Below are 19,513 nucleotides of genomic sequence, written 5' to 3' on the forward strand. Positions count from 1 at the left end.
GTTGATTTTTGTTCTACAGGGTGATGAGACAAAACGATCATGATGAGAAAAGACAATGAGTGTAATTCTAATTATGTCCTCGCTTAAAATCACGAATAGGCTTCAGATTGATAGCTCTAGAGAATGTCGACTGAAATAAAATGTCGGAATGACAATGAATGCGATGGGTGAATGAATGAATGGATGAATGAATGAATGAATGAATGCATGAAGAAATTCGGAAAAGATTTGAAAAGCTGTTGAACAAATCGCTCGCTGTGATTTTACAATAACCAGAGTAATGTCTGCAAACGCCAGCCAAACATAAACCCATGACACTGTATGTTGAAAAGTCGTAAGCATTTTCTGTTCAATAGCATGTTATCGTGCTGAGTGTTTGTCATCAGCCATTCTGAAGACTCAAAAGTCTATTATAAAGCCTCCTATAATAAAGGAAATTGGTTTTCCTGCATGCAATGATCAATGAACTAAACAACAATAACAAACAAACGCGAATTTGATCAAAATGTGGTGAAAATATGGCGCGTAATCTCACACAATTAATACAATATACTCACAGGACTTCAGGTGTAGGGGTGCAGAGAAGAAACGCTCTTGCCGATGAATGGGACAAGGTTATTTGCTGAGCTGGGTAATATACTCAAGAGAATGAGACTATCGAAAATAGGCTTCATCCCGTCGCTAAATAAGAATATCCTCTCTCACTGGCTTGCAGGGGCGCGCTTGGCTCAGATCATCCGTTCGTTGTAAAATAATGTGCCATAGAAGCAGAGATAAAGTGACAAATCACAGCTGTTTTAGTTCTTTTTCTTGTTGTAGTTGCTGCTGCTGTTTGTATAGAAACGCTCACTATGATATAAATATCAGCGATAATAATTATGATGTGCTATGCTTATATAAACATTCCACATTGGTCTCGCAAATTTCATATCTGTAAGAGGTATACGAGAAATCGTTCAATTCTTTTTTACTTGCTTTTCCACGGTAACATGTCTCCGATATCGTGCAAAAAAATAAAAAAAGAGGAGGCTGTATGCAAAAAAAAAAAAAAAAAAAAAAAAAATGTGGATGAAACTGACCGCTAAATCAAATACTTTAGAGGGTGAAAAAATAAGGGAATGACTGGATTTACTTCTCTTATCAAATACTAAAATAGATAATGGTGACAACAGTTACTGGTCGACAACTTTTGAATAGAGTCCCACACAACAGTGTCTATAGAAATAGCAACAAACACCTTGAAAATATGACAATATTACAGAGTTTGATCACAATGAGAGATCAAGTGCTATAAACGACGCTTTCTTTTTTCGAGTCGCTTTGTTTGCATCTTAATTATTGTTCAAGGAAGAGATGAATCTCTTCTGTCACCATGAGAGATTTTGCCTGGCCCAAGTCTACTATGGGTGATTCAAGCGACAGATTAGCGTAGCAGGAAGCAAACAGGAAAAGTGCGCCTCAAAGACGGGGGTGCCGCGGCTGTGACCCCTTGTCAATTCTCGCTTCCTGTGAGCACATTAACTGGGTGTCGAGGGTCTATGTAGCAGAAACCCATTCCTGCATAATAATAACACACAAAGAAAACAAAGAAAGTGAAAAAAGCAGAGCACCGATCCAACAATAGCAAGAACTGTGTGAATGGGAATTTACTCTCTACAATATTAAACTATGATGCTGTTTTTAAATTATTCTGACATCGCTGGAGATGGTGGTCATTTTTGGTTTTTAACGACGAATATTTATGGCGTCTGGTCAGTCCACACGAACTGAGAAGATTCGAAATCATGATACATCTATATACTCACAAAGGCATGGGGATTAACAGCAAATATCTCTCTTTCATATCTAATCATAATTATTCTATATACAGTTCCATGACCCGTGACTGTCGCCACCATCGGCATTATAATCTAACTGCCAATCCAGGGTATTCAACAACAACCACCACAACAACCGTTATCAACAACAACACCAACATTCAGACAATAAAATCTTCCCAACTTTCACTTTCATATATCGGTAAAGTAACTTTTCACTTTCGTAGATCGGTGTCGTTTAAAATTGTTACTGGCTGCTATTGTTGTTGCCGTTGTTATTTTCAAATCCAGGTCTAGAATGCTAAAACAAGCGCATTGGCGCCATGTGTTCTACTAGCAAGTGTACACCATGAATACCCCATTACAACTGATGACCACGTCTAGTCAACAAAGTGGACTATAGCCCCTGGCCAATATAAACCGCACTCTGTTCATTTTTATTATTATAGGCTTATATTTTATTGATTTCAACAATTGACATACAAACATAAATCATTTAAAATTATTATTCTATAAAAATAACACGAACAGGAGAATGGATTTGAAAAAAAAAAAACTATAAAGAGAATAAAGACAGCAGGATAGAAATATACTTGACCTCAAGACCTCCATCAAGGGAAGAGGGGAAATGAAAAAAACCCCGATGATGAACGTTAGTTCACACGAAAAAAAAAGAAAGAGAAGAATATATTGACTCGATTCGCCAAGGAGAGAAGAAGGGAAGAGGGCAGACTTGTCTATACTTTAAATGTGCAAATATTGTGATGAAATAGAGAGATTGATAGAGCACCCATTCCATCTGTTGAAGTGTTGAAACAAAGAGGTGGGAAATCAACCAGAGACGAGAGGGCCGGCTGAAGCTGAGGCAAGAGGAGCTCGCTAAAAAAGTGGATACGGATCGAGAGTCGGTGCGGCGCGTGCGTGCAGGCATGGTACATGAGATAGACAGAGTCGTACAACGTGGCTGTCCAGGCTGTCAAAGATAAAAGATTATTACAAGGTGAAGTCAGATATTGATATCAACACTCCGATATATTCCACATAACCATCGGCAATCCGAATTATACTACTTTTACTACAATAGAACTTTAGTTGCTTCCGAGCCGAGGATCCAGCTCGCCCGGTTTTCAGCTAAGTAACGCCACTAACGGTCCCATATATGCCATTCTGTGTTGCTTTCAGATTTAATCGTTATTACTTCAATACTCATGAATAGGCTTAAATTACACACCGTAAATTTGAAGTTACTCCAGCTTCTTACTTTAGGTCTCATTTGGATAAAAAAATCTTTCCTTTCCCTCTATTTATACTTTATATTTGTAAAATCAACTTTGAGTTGGTGTGCACGTGTGATATTACTGATTATGGGCACTGCTCGTGCTCAAAATTCAAAAGTCGGGTGCGTCTCTAACCATCAGACCATTGCTAACGAAGTTTAGCAGGGAGGCAGGGCATGGCATCCAAAAAGTCCACGACGATGGATGCAATGCCAATGACTGTGTTTTCATGGGTACATGCGCATGCCATATAAAATACCAGGCATTGTGCTTGCATGAGCATGATGAGTCCTAATATTGTTACTTTTTACCCCATTTTGTATACTCCTTTTTGCAGATTGTTCAAGCGAAGCCGCACAATACACATTATTGACAGCAGAAACCATCAGTGTACAACTACAAGAACATCTTGCCAGGTAGATAACAGACGTTATCACTGTGACAAACATTTATGCGACTACTATACTACTACTAGCCTAGTCATTGCCCATTTGACAGAATAGTCAATTAAACTTTTACAAGAGCTCTCCAGAGACAAGAGAGGTGCCTGCTAGTTTCTCGAGGATATCACCTGCCAGTAGATGGTCCTTCACTGCTTCACCAAGCTTCTATCTTTTCCCAATGGCAACATCAACATCAGACAGTAACGGGACAGAGCGAGAGGTGGCATCAGCCGATCCAGCACTGTGCAGACTGGCGGTGCACAGTTTCTCAGAGAAGCTCCTTGACACTGAGATTTTCTTTCATGTGACCAAGCTTATGGACAGCTTTCTGTTGTGGATTGGGAATAAGCCTGCTCATATGTCCAATCTTGCTGTTGCTTTGAATACAAGATGTGTAAGTGGACCAGTCATTTTGTCCAAAGTGCATTTGCCAGGCAATCGATGCTTACAGTTCCACAATTCTAGTATTTAAGTATTTTAAGCTTTAAATGTGATTTAAGCTTTTGGAAAAAAAGAAAGTCAGTGTGGAAAAGATTCTACAATTAGTTCCTATCTATGTCATGATTGTAAGCAAAAACACAGAATATGCCATGATTCAAGTGATTACTGTGTCCAGTCAACATTCTACCAGAGCCAAGACTCCAACCCCAAACATCTCATAGAAAAAAGATTATCCTACCTGGACCCCCTTATTTGGAGACTCTTATTTCACAGACAAACACAGTATTGCTGTATGTGCTCATAATACACATCATGGGCACAGGCACAAGTAAATACATGTGGCTTGGGTCCAAGGCCCACTTCAGGGCAGTGGAAGCTCTGTGATTCTTTTTTTTTTTTTCCTTTGGCTGTCTAAGCCTTTATTTTGAACATGTATGACAAGAATAAACTTGGGCTTAAGACAGCTCAATCTCACATTTTTGTTTGATGTAACAAAATGAGACAATTGACATGAAATGTTTTACTTTACTATTTAAGCTCAGTAGACCATCAAATAGGGCATCCAAAACAGCTGCTTTGGTCATACATTTGTCTGACTTTGTCTCGGGATAAAAGTTTTTCAAGAAGCTTCCACAATGTCGGTCAGTTTATGCAGTTTCTCAGAAGAAAATGAATCTTGCTATATTACTGTTTGCAAGATGCCAACTATACACAGCCCAGTCACTGCTGTAGTAGCCTGTTGCTTACAGCAGCGACTGGGCTGTGTATAGTTAGCAAGATGCATCAAGTTGTGATGTACAGAAAGTTCTCAAACTGTTTTGTTTCTATTTTATCTTTTCAATAGGACAAAGTTCCCAGCGCAGCAATGTTGCTTGGTGATACTGCCAATACACAGCCATCCACTCTGGCACAGAAATTAGGTGAGTCTATGTAAATGACCATGTCACTTTAACCCGTTGAGGACAAGTCAGGAGCATAATCGGGCAGGTGTCTATGGGAAATGCGTGTTATAGTAAAATCGGTCCGTCCTCAATTGGTTAAGCTCATCTTGGCCACCATAGTTGACAATAGTTATTATTGTCATTATGATTAGGCATGCCTACCATGTTGTATGTCTCTCCAGTACATAAATTTAGATGGTTGTGTCTTTGTCCCTAAAATGCTGGTGTATGTATGCAATTTTGGCATCTTATTTCAAAGGAACAAAAAGGAACAATGTCCAGTATCGTGCTGTATTCATGTGAAACTATACAGAATAGCAAAAGCATTTTCCATTAAAGGATGGTGAACGAGACATTAAAATCAAGAAAATCATACAAAAGAAGGTGTCAAAGCAGAGGGAAATGTCTGTTCAAACAGATTTTTTATGTGACTTTTTAAAATATATTCGTACCACTGAAAAATAGCGAGTTAAAACTGACTGATTTACTTCACCGATATTCGCTCCAGAACGGCCGTCTTTTTCGGGGCCCTAAAATATGACGTCATGACGTGGACGAACGTACCCTTTACGATCGAGTGTGCAGCGCTAGCTAGCTCTACATCGAGTCCGCCATTCATAAAGCACGACCGGGTCGTAGTTCTTTGTGAGCGGATGCAATACAATACTATACCTTGCCTGTCTTTAGTCGCATCTGCTTTATCGGCAGAAGCAGCAGGGTAAAATGTACCATTATTTAAAAAAAGAAGAAGAGATGAATGAATAAATAAATAAATAGATAAATAAATAATAGCCATAATAATACTAATAATATAGTCTGAAGCAACGTCAGTAGCGAACCGCCGAGTCCCCGCCGAAGAGCTAGTTTGGTGTGTATGGTAGCCCCACTACATATCGACCACATTCTTTTAAACCGACCGTGTATAATTCGCGCACTGAACACTTAGTATGCACTTCGTCTGCGCGCAAAGCACATAAAAATGGATCGGCTTTGAATGTACACGAGGATGGTGTGGGAAAACGCGATAATTCACTGTTCATTAATGGTTTTAATCAAGGACAAAATTTCGAATGAATATTTTCACCGAATCGTAATGACAGCACAATGTAATGTCTATGGAAGTTCCTAAAAAGCTTCGTTGACGTTTTCTACAACACGGTGTTCAATACAACTCGGTTTGCGTGCATTGTCAATGCAAAAAACAGCGGTCGATCCTGATAACGCGATTAACCGCGGGGAGCTGAAACGAGGCCACGCTAGTTCGTCGGCGATATTTTTGCACTGAAACTTCGAATCGAAAAGGGAACAACGGCATTTGATAGAGCTGGATTTTCTCAATCACGTAGGTCAAGTTTTTTACGTGAATTTCAGTGTTAAATATTCTTATCAAGCAAATAAACATTAGGCGGTCGATGAGTAGTAGGTCCAACCCTACATAGGCTACTCCACTACGTAGATCCTTACGTTAGCTAGGTCAGAGTTCTTGTTCTACCGTAACGTTAGGCTCTACTACTGTACTAACTAGGCCTATTAAACGGTTACTATAAGCCGTTTAAGAGTAGAGACTGAGGCGCGAAAGCGCAAGTAGAAATTTAAAAAGGTATACTTCATGGTAATTCGAAGGAAGATGGATTCAATAAGTGAAATTATAACTCACTTTTGCTTGATAGAGTAAACAAGACACGTACAGATACCTCGGTGCACTCAGGTCATCATGCGGAATTCATGCTTTGAATGCGAACCACGGCGCGCTCGGCGTGATACAGAGCGTAGCTTAGGTGCAAAGTTAGCTAGCGTATCACATCAGCGAGCGCAGGGCTGATTCATCCATGTCATGACGTCATAATTTCGGTCACCAAAATTTTGCCATCAGATCGGGTTCAGGTGGTCTAAAAAGGGCCTCAAAACACCATCTCTCAATCGTTCTAAAGACATTTTCACCTTCTGAAAGTTAACTATTCATATTCCTAGAGACTTAAGCTTTGCAGAAATATATAAATCACTTCGTTTATGAATACCGACATTTTTTTCTTGTTCACCATACTTTAAGAAAGGACAAAAGTAAGGTCTCATGCATAATATTTCACGGTGGTTCATATTAATGCTGAAAAGTTGTTGAATACTTAGGTTACGGAATTATTTCTAACAGACATATTATTAGCGGAAAGAGATGTTTAGAAATAGCATTGCATGTATGTATTGCCGGAATGCTCAACAGGCCAGTTTCCATGGTACCAAAGTCTTCTCTTTGTTTTCATCTATTATCGTAGCAAAGTCAACTGGAAAGCAAGTATTTGTGAGCTGCAGTCTTCCCTTGATGGATCAAATGCTCGTCTCTCTAGTTGAAAAACGGATCAAGGAGGAACTCAAGGCCAATCCTCAGTGCTTTTGATATACATTCAGTTGACAACCCAGTATCTCATCATTTTTGGTAAGTGTCTGCCATTTCACAGTACATTTGTATAACTACAATGTACCTGGTGTACAAATGATGTACTTCGATTACCTGGTTTACTGTAATTAATAGAGTACATGGATTGAGTAAATATCATATAATTATGATGGACACGGTTCAAAAAATACAGGTATTAGGCTATAAATATAAATGTTTATTAATCATAGTGTTCATGCATGTCTGTGCATCTGTGTATGAAAGAGTTTGTTTTGTTTGAGCTCTCCTATCATTTGTGTGTGAATGTGTGTATACATGTGTGTCTGCTGTGTGTTCTACTGAAATGTGAATGCAGACCTTGTGCTACATTTGGGTTTGCAAGTGTGCAAACGTGTGTGTGCATTTTGCATAGTGTATTGCATACTTATAGGCAAGGTTTAGCATTAGCAGCGGCCAAGTGGCCTGCTTGGGCCACCAGAAATTTATGTCTGGCGACCACCTCCGGCTACAATATGTTGTGGCACCAAACAAAAGATTTAGGAATGTGAGCATTGTTTTGTGTGCTGTTCTCATCCAGAGTAGGGGAGAATATCTAGGGGCTACTCATTACCGTAGTTGATAACTCTGTGCATTTCAGCTAGCTTTGGCAACCAGGGTTGCCAGGTGGCCACTAGTTTTCTTGGCCATTTTCCTTCGCCTATTTTACAGCCAAGACCAGTTTTCTTCATCTATATTACAGCCAATTTGGCCAAGCTATTTTCATTTTTCAGTACCAAATTTTAGGACCAAAATTCATCTTTCTAATGACAGAACTAGATATTGAATATAATCATGTCATGAATACATGGTTTCGTAGAAGATATCATGCCTCAATTCAATATTGAATATATTAGACTTAGTGGACATTGTAGCAGTATATGGTATTTTAAGGCCTGTGTCATACAGTAACTGCCATGCTTTATGATTATTTTAATAATATTGTTTTTATGCCTCTACTACGAAGTGTCGCCAGAGGCATTATGTTTTCGGGTTGTCCGTCCGTCCGTCCTGTCCGTCCGTCTGTCCGTCCGTAATCAATTTTGTGGACAGCGTAACTAAAAAACTGTTTGAGGTATCCTAATAAAACTTGGCATGTGTATGTATGAGTGTACTGGATCATGGGTCAAAGGTCAGGGGTCAGAGATTAAGGTCAACTCCTCAAAATGTCATTACTTCCTTTATGCAATGGTTGCAGGATTTTTCTTGAAACTTGACTATATGTAGTACTCACAAGATATTCTGTGGGAAGTTTCATGCCAAAAGGTCAAAGGTCAAGTGAAAATGTTGAATTTCCCTTCTTCTTTATCTAGAAAATAACTCACAGGTATCATCATGAAACTTAATTACATATCTATGTGTGTTCTACATAATAGTATTCTCTTTGGAACTTTAAGGTCAAGGGTCAAGGGTCAAAGGCCAGGTTCAAATACAAATATTTTACCATACTGAAATCACACTTTTTCTCCATACCTTGTATATTACTCAGTGCATAAACGTATAAAAGTGTCAGAAGTCAAGTAAAAATCCTCAAATCCCCGAAATCACTCTGACAATTTAGTCATTCATCCAATTAAAACCTAGTTCAAGGAAAGTGAACATTCAGCACATTTGTGACAAACCTGTCATTTTAATATTTTGCCAATTATGTGAAACTGTCATCACACATTGTCAAGACATTGTACTATGGACCTATTAGGAGAACCATGCATTATGGTAGAGGCATACCAGTTACCACAGTGACATTTCTAGTTGATTTTGTTATATTTTTCTTTATCATTTTAGGACACAAAGAAAGAGAAGAAATTTATAATGATTTTGGTGGGCTGAACAGGCTATATATTAAAAAGAAGTGTTAGTAACTTGCCTTGATATTGCCATTAGAATAGAAAGTTGCATGACTGCTGGGTTGCATGCAGTTAACATGAGTTGAAGGAGACAAAGAAGTGTAATATAACAATAGCAGTGGCTGATTTGTGCATCTCTTCATATTAAACATCTTTGTCTTCCTTTGTATTTGTTCTGTTTGATTACTTTGATCTATTAAGAGTTTAAAGGGATCATACAGTTTTGGGACCTAATTTCAGGTTTCTAACATTTTTTGGTGAGATAATGAGAAACCTCTTATGAAATATGAAAGAGCATGTAATTCTATGAGGAATTCAACATTTATTTGATGAAAATTGGTTTACAAATGGCTGAGATATCCAAAAGAGAGTGATTCTAATAAGTGTGGGACCCACACTTTTTTACAATCGCTTTGTTTTACTGTGTTTTTGGATGTTTCAGTCATTCCAAATCCGATTTTCATCAAATAAATTTTGAATTGCTCTTAAAATGGTAAGTTCTTTAAGTTACTAGAGTGTTTTCTTGGTATCTCGCAAAAAGTTAAAAGCCCAATTCTCATCTCCACCAATACTGTACCATCCCTTTAAACTGTGATTCATTTACAACAGTTATACCCAACAGAGATAAATTATGCCATTTTTAATTTTTTGTTAAGTGAGGTCATTGTCAAATAGCAAAAAAACAAAAGTTTTTGCATTGATACTGCACTTGTCACTTAACAAGAAACTATCGTTGAGATAATAAAATTGTCACATGTTTTTTAATCATTTCCTATGTTTTTCAGCAGGTTAAATCACAAATTGATAAAAATAGTCTGTTTTTTTTTGCATTTAAACTCTTCATACTGCATGCTGTAGTTATGGAGTGTGCCATGTTCATTTTCATAAACAAATGTCATATATTTTTAATGTTTTTTTTCGTAGTTTTTACCAGGTATCCGTTGAGTAGGAGTCATAACGAGATTGGCACTTTCATGGTACAAATCTGTATGGCTAACATTTTGATTTTATGATAATGAATTTGCATTAAACCACATGATACAACAGGGCTCCAATTAAGCGATGACCGTCGATGGCCGTGGCTGTCGATGCCTCTTTGGTTGGCCGTGATGCCCCCCCAGAAAAATTATATTCTCAAGGCCGTGAATTTGCCTGCCCTTTTTCTTTTGGCTGTCATGCCCCTTTTCTCTTGGCCTGTCGTTTCTCTGTCTTATCACGCACATCAAAAGGCCAATGAATTTATAATTCAGACTTTATACATAATATGCAGTACAGTGTATTGCTTGTTTCTGGTACCAAAGTGCCTTACACTACACTACTTTTCAGTTTAGAAAACAAAAATGGTCTTGCGGCCTTTTTTAATGACCAGAATTAAGGGATGGTATAGTATTGGTGGAGATGAGGATTGGGCTTTTAACCTTTTGCGAGACACCGAGAAACCATTTATGAAATTTACAGAGCGTGCCATTTTAAAAGGAATTCAAAGAGTATATGATGAAAATTGGTTTGGAAATGGTCGAGACATCAAAAAAATAAAATAAAAATAAAACATGATGATTGTCATAATAGGTGGTTCCCACCTTTTATTAGAATCACTCTGTTTTGGATTTCTCAGCCATTTAAAAACCAATTTTCACCAAATAAACACTCAGTTCCTCTTCGAATTACAACCTCTTTGACATTTCATAGGAGGTTTCTCATCATCTCACCAAAAATTCTAGAAGCCTGAAATTAGGTCTCAACCAAAACTACACCATGCCTTTAAAAGTGGCCATGCCCTTTCGAATGGCCATGCCCTTTCGAATGGCCTTAATGGCCCTTGAAATTTTGGGGTATCCAAGGCCACTTTGCCCTGATACAACTTATGATTATTCCAGTTGGTATAGACCAGTATTCTTACTACCTCTACTACCACAGTTTACATACATGTTAATTCTGTATGATTGAAGGGGGGGGGGGGGATATAAAGATGCAACATTTTTGTCAGATTTTAGATTTATAAGTACATTCATTTAAACCCTTCAAAATATGCTCTCCATACGGTAGAAACTCATCATAGAGATGACACTTGAGTTGAAATAAGAAATAATGTATGGGAGTGAGCAACTGAAGAAAAGCCATACGTATGTAATTTTTGTCACTTTGAAGTAAAGTTTAGTGTGCAAAGTGTTAATAGAATGTGGCATTACAACTGTACAAGATATCTTTACTGGCTAGAAGGGTAAAAATCTCCCTTTACTGTAAAGAATTTTCCACAGAGATAAACTTGTGTTAATAATATAAAAGTCTCGGATTCCTGTAAAAGACATGGGATAATTTTGACTGTGTTATGTGTATGTATGAAATCCTAGTGAACCATTATGTTTCAATGCAGCTATAAAGTTTGCTGCACAGATGGGGCTTTGTTCAAATTTGGCTCAGAGAAAGGAGGCATAGGTATCCATACTTTGTTTTTGTTAGCTCACCTGAGCCAAAGGCTCAAGTGAGCTATTGCGATCGCCCTTCGTCCAGCGTCCGTCGTGCGTCGTCCGTCGTCCGTCGTGCATAAACTTTTTACATTTTCATCTTCTTCTTGAAAACCCCAAGACCGATTTTCATCAAACTTGGCAGGTAGCATCCCTAGGGGGTTAGGAACTCAATTTGTTAAAATGGACACCATGCCCCACCCAGGGGGCCCCCAGGGGGCCCAAACCCCCAAAATTTAGGAATCTGTAAAAATCTTCTTCTCTAGAACCAGAAGTGATAGAGCTAAGTTAATACTATGAGTTAGTACATTGATGACTGTTGTTTCAAGTTTGTTCATGGCAGAATCAGGGGTGCCCCCCTTGGGACCCAGGGAGGGGGGTGGGGAGGGGTCCTAATGGGGCCTAAATTGTACATTTTCATCTTCTTCTTGAGAACCCCATGATCAATTTTCAGCAAACTTGGCAGGTAGCATCCCTAGGGGGTTAGGATCTCAATTTGTTAAAATGGGCACCATGCCCCACCCAGGGGGGCCCAAACCCCCCAAAATGAAGGAATCTTTAAAAATCTTCTCTAGAAGTTATAGAGCTAAGATAATACTATGAGTGAGTACATTAATGACTGTAGTTTCAAGTTTGTTCATAGCAGATCCAGGGGTGCCCCTCTTGGGGGCGGGGGGGGGGGGGGGGGGTTGGAAAGGTCCAAATGGGGGCCTGAATTGTACATTTTCATCTTCTTCCTGAAAACCTCATGATGGATTTTCGTCAAACTTGGCAGGTAGCATCCCTAGGGGGTCAGGATCTCAATTTATCAAAATGGGCACCATGCCCCACCCAGAGGGCCCCAGGGGTCCCAATCCCCCCAAATTAAGGAATCTTAAAAAATTTGGGCCCTTATTGTACATTTTCATCTTCTACTTGAGAATGCCTGGTCAAATTTTAGTAGAGCTGTGAATAATTTAGATTAGTGACTGCGTGAAAGGTGAACTTGCGATACTCAGGTGAGCGCTAGACCTGCGGGTCTCTTGTTTTTTTAACCACCCAATTTTTTTTTTTCTTGCTGTGATCATAAAACATGCAGTCCCATCTAAATTTGACAGGCATCATGTTCGACTGTCAGGTGGAGTTAGTATTGGATGGAAGGAATTTTCCCTCAATTAGGAGAGTTTTCACAGAGAGGTCAGAGGATTAGCTAGCTAATGACAGATTCCACAATTTCACCAGTCCTTTTTTTTATAATAATTTTGAAAAGAACATGATTTTGACGTCACTCCATGCTTGCACTCAGGTGCATACTGTTGCATGACAGGGGAAATAAAGACAGCCACTGAGAAGATTAAACAATGGTCACAACCTGCAAACCATTGTATTTGCAGTAATATATAATCTTACATTATGCCTTTTTTATTGTCATTGTCAACCATGTTATGCAGTTGCCATTGTCTTCCATATTATGCAGTTATATGATTTGCTTTCCCATACACTGTATGTCAAAAAGGTAAACTTGGCCTTAATCTACATCTCAATGATTGCAGCAGTGGCATGAAGACTTCACATATAAAATTGATTTTCCTTAAAGGGGCAATCCAGACAGTGAATATGATGTAGCATCAGGTTGTACATTAATCGGAAGTGCCATGTACAGATTTGTGGAAGTTATTGTGGTCCTGGAGCATATAAATCAATACTGTGAACCCCCCCCCCCCCCCCCAAAAAAAAAAAAAAAAAAAATAGAGAAAAAGAAGAAAGAATAAAGATAAAGAAGTAATACACTGAACAAGGATGATGACATAGAGGCTCACATATTTCAGTAATGTAGCAATGTAATTCCATTACAATACCACTTCCTTAAGAAGTTCACCTGTGTAGAATTTATGCATGCTTTCTTCTTTTGTTCTGCTTCCTTGAGCACCCAATCATGCATCTCATATGAAGCTGCCATGTCATCATCCTTATTCATTGTGATTTGTTATGAATTTTGATAACATTCGTATTCATCACCTCAATCAATATACAGTAAGTTCCGAAACTCTGTACCCAGTGTAACCAACTATATGTACAGATGTTCTTAAAATGCAAAAGTCTGAAAATCATGTGGATGTCTCCTGTAACTGTTTCAAAATTTCTCAACTATTGATCAGCGATGTACAGTGTAAGCCATTCATGTACAATTTTGAAAATAGAATTGAAAATGTCATTTATAAGCAGAATGCAGTTTTACCACAATTATTTTTAAACAGGAAATGCAACATTATGTGAGTATAAGATATAAACTAGAAATTACTCCAAATCAGCCAATTATAAATGAAGAAGAAACTATTTTCTCAGTAAAATATGTGCTCAGAGAAGTCTCACCAGAACATACAGTTGGCTGTGTTTTTTACCTGTACTTTCTTTGGTATTAAATGCACTGTAGAAATGTGGAAGCTGCTAGCCATTTTACCAATCATGTCATCATCTTGTGAATTCATTGTCATTATGACTTAAGAGCAAGAATGCAATGCTTGTAATATGTTGATCTCAGGTGTAGGTTTTCAGTCAAAACAGTGCAAGGACTCGTATCAAAAACGTTTTAAGGCAGTTTGCTTTTAACCTTGGAAGAAAGAATGTGATTTGTCTGGCAGCAGAAAAACAGATGATGACAAAGACATGCGAATGCATTAGAATACTTAGCATTCCCATGTATACTAAATAGATTCTTCCTGCTTGCTATTCATGATGTGTATCCATGCTGTGTGTCAAAGCGCAGATCAGGGCATTGTGTGTATGATTGCAGGTACACACCACAGCATAGTGCACAGGAGTGCACTAATACACAGAGTGCATATTTGACGCGTGTCTGTGTGTGTCTAGTGTGTGCTCGTGTGAGTCCTGTGTGTGTGTGTGTGTGTGTGTGTATTTAAAATGCTCTGGAGTGCACAACCCAGTGTGTGAACTCTCGTAAATGCATGTGAATGCGAACTGGGTTGAATGCAGTTGCAACCATTGGGATTCTTGCAGTGCATGAGTGTGTCCCAATACATGACTGACTGCTCAGGCCAGCTCTCTGTCACCCATGTTCAGAGTTTTACTAGTGATTCTGGTGCAGCTGTCTCTTATTACTTGGAAATTACAAGTATTTTAGCTTGTCTCAACCAGACAGTTGTGATTACATGGATTGTGAGAAGGTTTACAGACTATTTCTGTCCTCTCTGATGACATTTCTGAATTGCAGGGCTTGAGATTCTTCATAAAGGGAAGCTCCTACCTAACTGCCATGAGTGCAAGTTGATTTTTGCAACATGGAGACTGCACAAGCACAGTGGAGGCCGTGGATGGCTGCTAGTGAAAAGAAGGTGTTGATGGACCTGGTGAAACAACAGGCTCCAGACTTATTGCAACCTGGAGAAGTTAAGAGGGTCTCCAAGGATACATGGGAGACCATCACCTCACAGTACAATGCCAGGACCTCCGTCAAGCGATCCACCAAGCAACTCAAGTCATTCCTCAAAAACATTTTGATCAAGTCGCTTAAGAAGCGGACAAACAACAACTCCTCACTGCCCTCCTTCAAGACCAACTTTACGCCGTATGAAAAGAGAGTCCTCATAAACCTGGCCAAGAATTGCATGGTGCTGTTTTCGCAGCTGAAGGATGGCGACACGCAGAAGATGAAGAGAAGAGCCTGGTCCAACATGATGTGGGCCTTCAACCGAACTCAGAGCATCACAACGCCGAGGACAGCCAGGGAGATCAAGACATGCATCATGAACATGTTGAACAGGTCGCAGGAGAGAGACGTGCAAGAGCTGAAGATGAAAATTAGGGAGTCCAATTCCACAAATGTCTTTGACTTTGGCCAACCTCTGGAAATGCTCACTGCCGGGACGCCCTCTATGCTGACACATGCAGATGATGCGCCTCAGAATCCCAGAGTGACGATGCAGTCCACTTCTCATATTCAGTCACTGACAGGCAAACTGCACTCGGGCAAAACTGGCATGACCATGAAAGGATCATTCTCAGGACAGCAAGGACTTTTGTTACTCAGTGATCCTCTTGAACAACCATCCGCCAGCCAGAGGCAAAATATAGCAAAGGCTACCACACCTCCAACTCCGCCAGTACTCATTCCCAAATCAGGGCATCTCAAGGGACAAATTTCATCCCGCAGACCTTGTCCCCGACCAGACACCAGCCTTCCATCGGGAAGGGTAGCGGCAAAATCCGTCCAGCAGTCATCAGCTGCCTATCCAGTAATGTTGCAGGCTTCCAGCTACCTGCCAGCAGACGTGTGTCAGGTGCCATCACAGACCTCATCTCTGCACTTGCCGACTCCAGAAGGAATTCTGCCGCGCCCGTCCAGTGCTGAGGACTCACGGCTGGGACATGCTACTTCCATTCGACAGGAACCCATTGATGTGGATATTATTGAAATCAAAGAAGAGCATGAAGACTTGCCACTGGATGACTTAGAGGGAGCTCCCATCATTGAGAGGTCACCTGATGCCAAGAGAGGAAAGCCCATTGAGCTGACGGACGGAGAGGCAGTGACAGGATCTGGGACTCCTGGTAAGTGAGAATGAAACAGCAAATCATGGTTACTTACTTTCATAAAGTTTATTCATTCTCTGAATGCATCCCCAGTTCATTATGTACTTATGTTACAACCTCGTTTTTGTTTTTATTTTTTTCAATCATCACAGTGTCAGTGTTCAGCAAAGCAACACTCAGCAAGCTTTAAACAGTTAAGTTTTTATGGGGGTTACTGCAATCATAGAGATATACAATAATTTCAAATCACAGGATGAAAATAGTGGCTATGGCAAAATAGTAAATTTCAGGTTTTGTTATTTTGGCCTTTAATAGTGAATTTGCAACAAGTTTGTCATAAACAGCTGTTTTTATGTTCTTTTTCATCAATGTATTTACTTCTACACACCCTGATGACAAATATGTGATATGCTCAGTACAATGTGTACCTACAAACTGATCACTTATTGCTCCAACAAGTCTTTTTTTTATTATTATTATTGATCACTTGTTAATTGTGACTATAATACTAACAATGATAATACTTTCATACATTTATTAAGCACTAAATACAGATGTTTCTAAGTGCACAGTTTACCGGAAAATTATCATTTACTCCATAATAATACAAAAATTTAAAAGAAGCGTATAATTCAAATAATAAGTACGATAAATAGATCAAATTGAAAATCAAAGTCAGTGTGCACCTCCATTGACCAACCCACAACTGGACCATTCCAAAGGACTATCTGCAACAAAACAAAACAAAACAAAACAAAATTTAAGCAGAGTCTAAACCCCTTGAAAACGGGCTGACTTTGCAACAACACGCATTTCCCATAGACACCTGCCCAACTATACTCGGGACTCGTCCTCAGTGGGTTAAACTGATTAATGGAAGTGACGAGATGTATATAGGCAGGTAGAGAAATCCAGAGAGAATGGGCAACTGCAGAAAAAGCATGATCACCTATTTTGTGGATCGTAAGTGTGAGGTCCAGGAGTCTAACTGCATTGTAGAGGATGAACGGAGGGATCTTGAGGAAGTAGTGGAACGTAAGGAAATGAGATCTGTGAGATCTTGTTAACTTCCCTTTTTTTGGAGACATTTCATTGTTGTTAAATTTGTTGTTCCAAATTTCTATGAAGATGAGGTTTGTAACTTGATTTAAATGGGAATATGAATGAATCCATGAATGGTGAATGTATGCTGGTATTGACTCGTTTGAAACATTTGATGTATTCCACTTAGAATGCCTACATATTGAAACATTAGTAAGGTATAACCTATGAAAGCTGCACCAGCCTTTGACCAAAGAGCTAAGTAAATGCTCTCTTTCTTTTCTTTCCTCTGTGTTTCTTTTGCTTTTTTTTTTTTAGGGGGGGGGGTTAAGGACACTTGTGGAATGACTTGAACGTACTGTACAAAGACATTGGAACAAAAACACCCTTCACTTATCTTTCCATGAATTATGCCATCACCATACAGCTCTGTGATGTGATGTGATGTGATGTGATGTGATGTGATGTGTGATGTGATGTGATGTGATGTGATGTGATGTGATGTGATGTGATGTGATGTGATGTGATGTGATGTGATGTGAAGTGATGTGAAGTGATGTGATGTGATGTGATGTGATGTGATGTGATGTGATGTGATGTGATGTGATGTGATGTGATGTGATGTGATGTGATGTGATGTGATGTGATGTGATGTGATGTGATGTGATGTGATGTGTGCAACACTCGATTGTCTCCCTAAAAGCTCTGTGTAGCCTTTCTAATGTGGCTGTCAGAGTGTGAATATCAGCAACTTTGATTGCTAGATTGGTAGCTGAATGTTTTAGAAGGTTACAGGTGGAGATGATTCTTGAGAATAAAGTGATCATTAGATCATGTGAATAGCAATTCGTCTTCTGACCAAAGATTATTCTGTATCTTCATGTTTGCTGCCCTCATAGGTGGTGGTGATGTGATCCAGCTGGAGAAGGTGACAAATGATGCTGCCATGTACAGTGGTTCCTCTGCCAACAGTTCTAGCACAAACCAAGCAGAGCCAGGAGGTATTCATATAGTCGTCCACCAGAATGGTCCTGAGCCTGTCTCCATGGAGGACACATTGGTCCCACCATCCTCCCGGACTCCTACCACTCCCACCAGCCAGCCACACCGGTCACAACCCCACCCCCTGCGAGGGCACTCCCCTCAGCTGCACCCATCCCCCAGCCCCGGCGGAGGAGGGGGCAGCGGACACACACCGCTCAACATTTCCCTGCGCGATGCCAGCACAGACCTCTCAATGCACAACCCCGGTCTCATGCAGTCTGCAAGCGATGGGCAAGTGGCCCATGACGACTCGAGTTATCTTTTTCAGAATGCGTTGCAGGCAACAGAAGTGCGTGTGATGCCATGCGCCGACGGGCGAGAGGACATCCAAATGTCTGTAGAAAGTAATGATGTGATGTCAGCCAGTCAGAAAACGATGGCATTACGGCACGCTGGTTCCAGACAGTCGTGTAACCCAGCTCAAGCAGCGATGCGGGCAAGATTCCGGGGGAGGAAAGAGAGTCTTGGTAGACTGAAGAAGCGACTGCTCCAGGAAGAGTTTGACAAGCGTCTGACGCTCATGCAAGAAGAGCACGACGTCAAGCTGTCATTCATGAAAGACAACCACGCCATGCTGCTGGAAGAACATCGATGGAAGAGGGAGGAACATGAACTGCGCATGAACATGATCAGGATCAATTCAAAGTTTTGATTTTAAATGACCATGTAAGATCAATAATGAAAGAGTACTGATCATTATGAATAGTTAGATGATTCAAAGAGTGAAGAAAAAAACAGCAGAACACGCACACACACACACACACACACACACACAATCAAAAAGTTCCCACAAAAAGCCTTCCATGTAGTAAAGTATGCAGTAGAGGCTGAAGAAAGACATTCAAATTCTGTGAAATTGAAAATTAAAACAAGAAATTTAGAGGAAAACTAAACCAGTGAAATTACTGCACCATTTTGGCCAAATGTGCTGCCAATCTTACTAGCACACATCATTGCTATACAATTAATTGCATAATATTGCTCAGAAAAAAAAAAAAAGGTATTGATAAGACAATTTCAAAAGCTTTAAATATCAAGCTGTCAGGATGTAATCAGGTGTTCTTATGTGTTCTTGTGTGTTTTGGAAACATACATTAATACATTGTAGTAAACTAGTTGCAACACCAGCAATAAGAAATATCTTAGTAGCAGAGAATGCTCACAATTCTGCTATTTTCCTTTGGTACAGCAGACATACCGTCAGCAATCTGTCTCAGTGGATTTTTGTGTGGGCAAATA

General features: G+C 39.7%; 1 protein-coding gene across 1 annotated transcript; it reads left to right on the forward strand.

Moving 5' to 3' along the window:
- Positions 1-7,239: 7,239 nt before the first annotated feature.
- On the forward strand, positions 7,240-19,003 carry LOC140232829 (uncharacterized). Its single transcript, XM_072312944.1, has 3 exons — positions 7,240-7,350; positions 14,871-16,207; positions 18,130-19,003. Exons 2-3 carry the CDS (start codon positions 14,938-14,940, stop codon positions 18,924-18,926), a joined length of 2,067 nt encoding a protein of 688 aa, XP_072169045.1. The 5' UTR covers positions 7,240-7,350; positions 14,871-14,937; the 3' UTR covers positions 18,927-19,003.
- Positions 19,004-19,513: the final 510 nt, after the last annotated feature.

This window comes from Diadema setosum, chromosome 9, assembly GCF_964275005.1.
Source record: "Diadema setosum chromosome 9, eeDiaSeto1, whole genome shotgun sequence".
Taxonomy (NCBI): domain Eukaryota; kingdom Metazoa; phylum Echinodermata; class Echinoidea; order Diadematoida; family Diadematidae; genus Diadema; species Diadema setosum.

Coding starts and splice junctions, on each gene's coding strand:
- LOC140232829 (XM_072312944.1), top strand. CDS start 14,938: ATGGAGACTGCACAAGCACAGTGGAGGCCGTGGATGGCTGCTAGTGAA. Junction 16,208..18,129: donor GACAGGATCTGGGACTCCTG/GTAAGTGAGAAT, acceptor CTGCCCTCATAG/GTGGTGGTGATGTGATCCAG.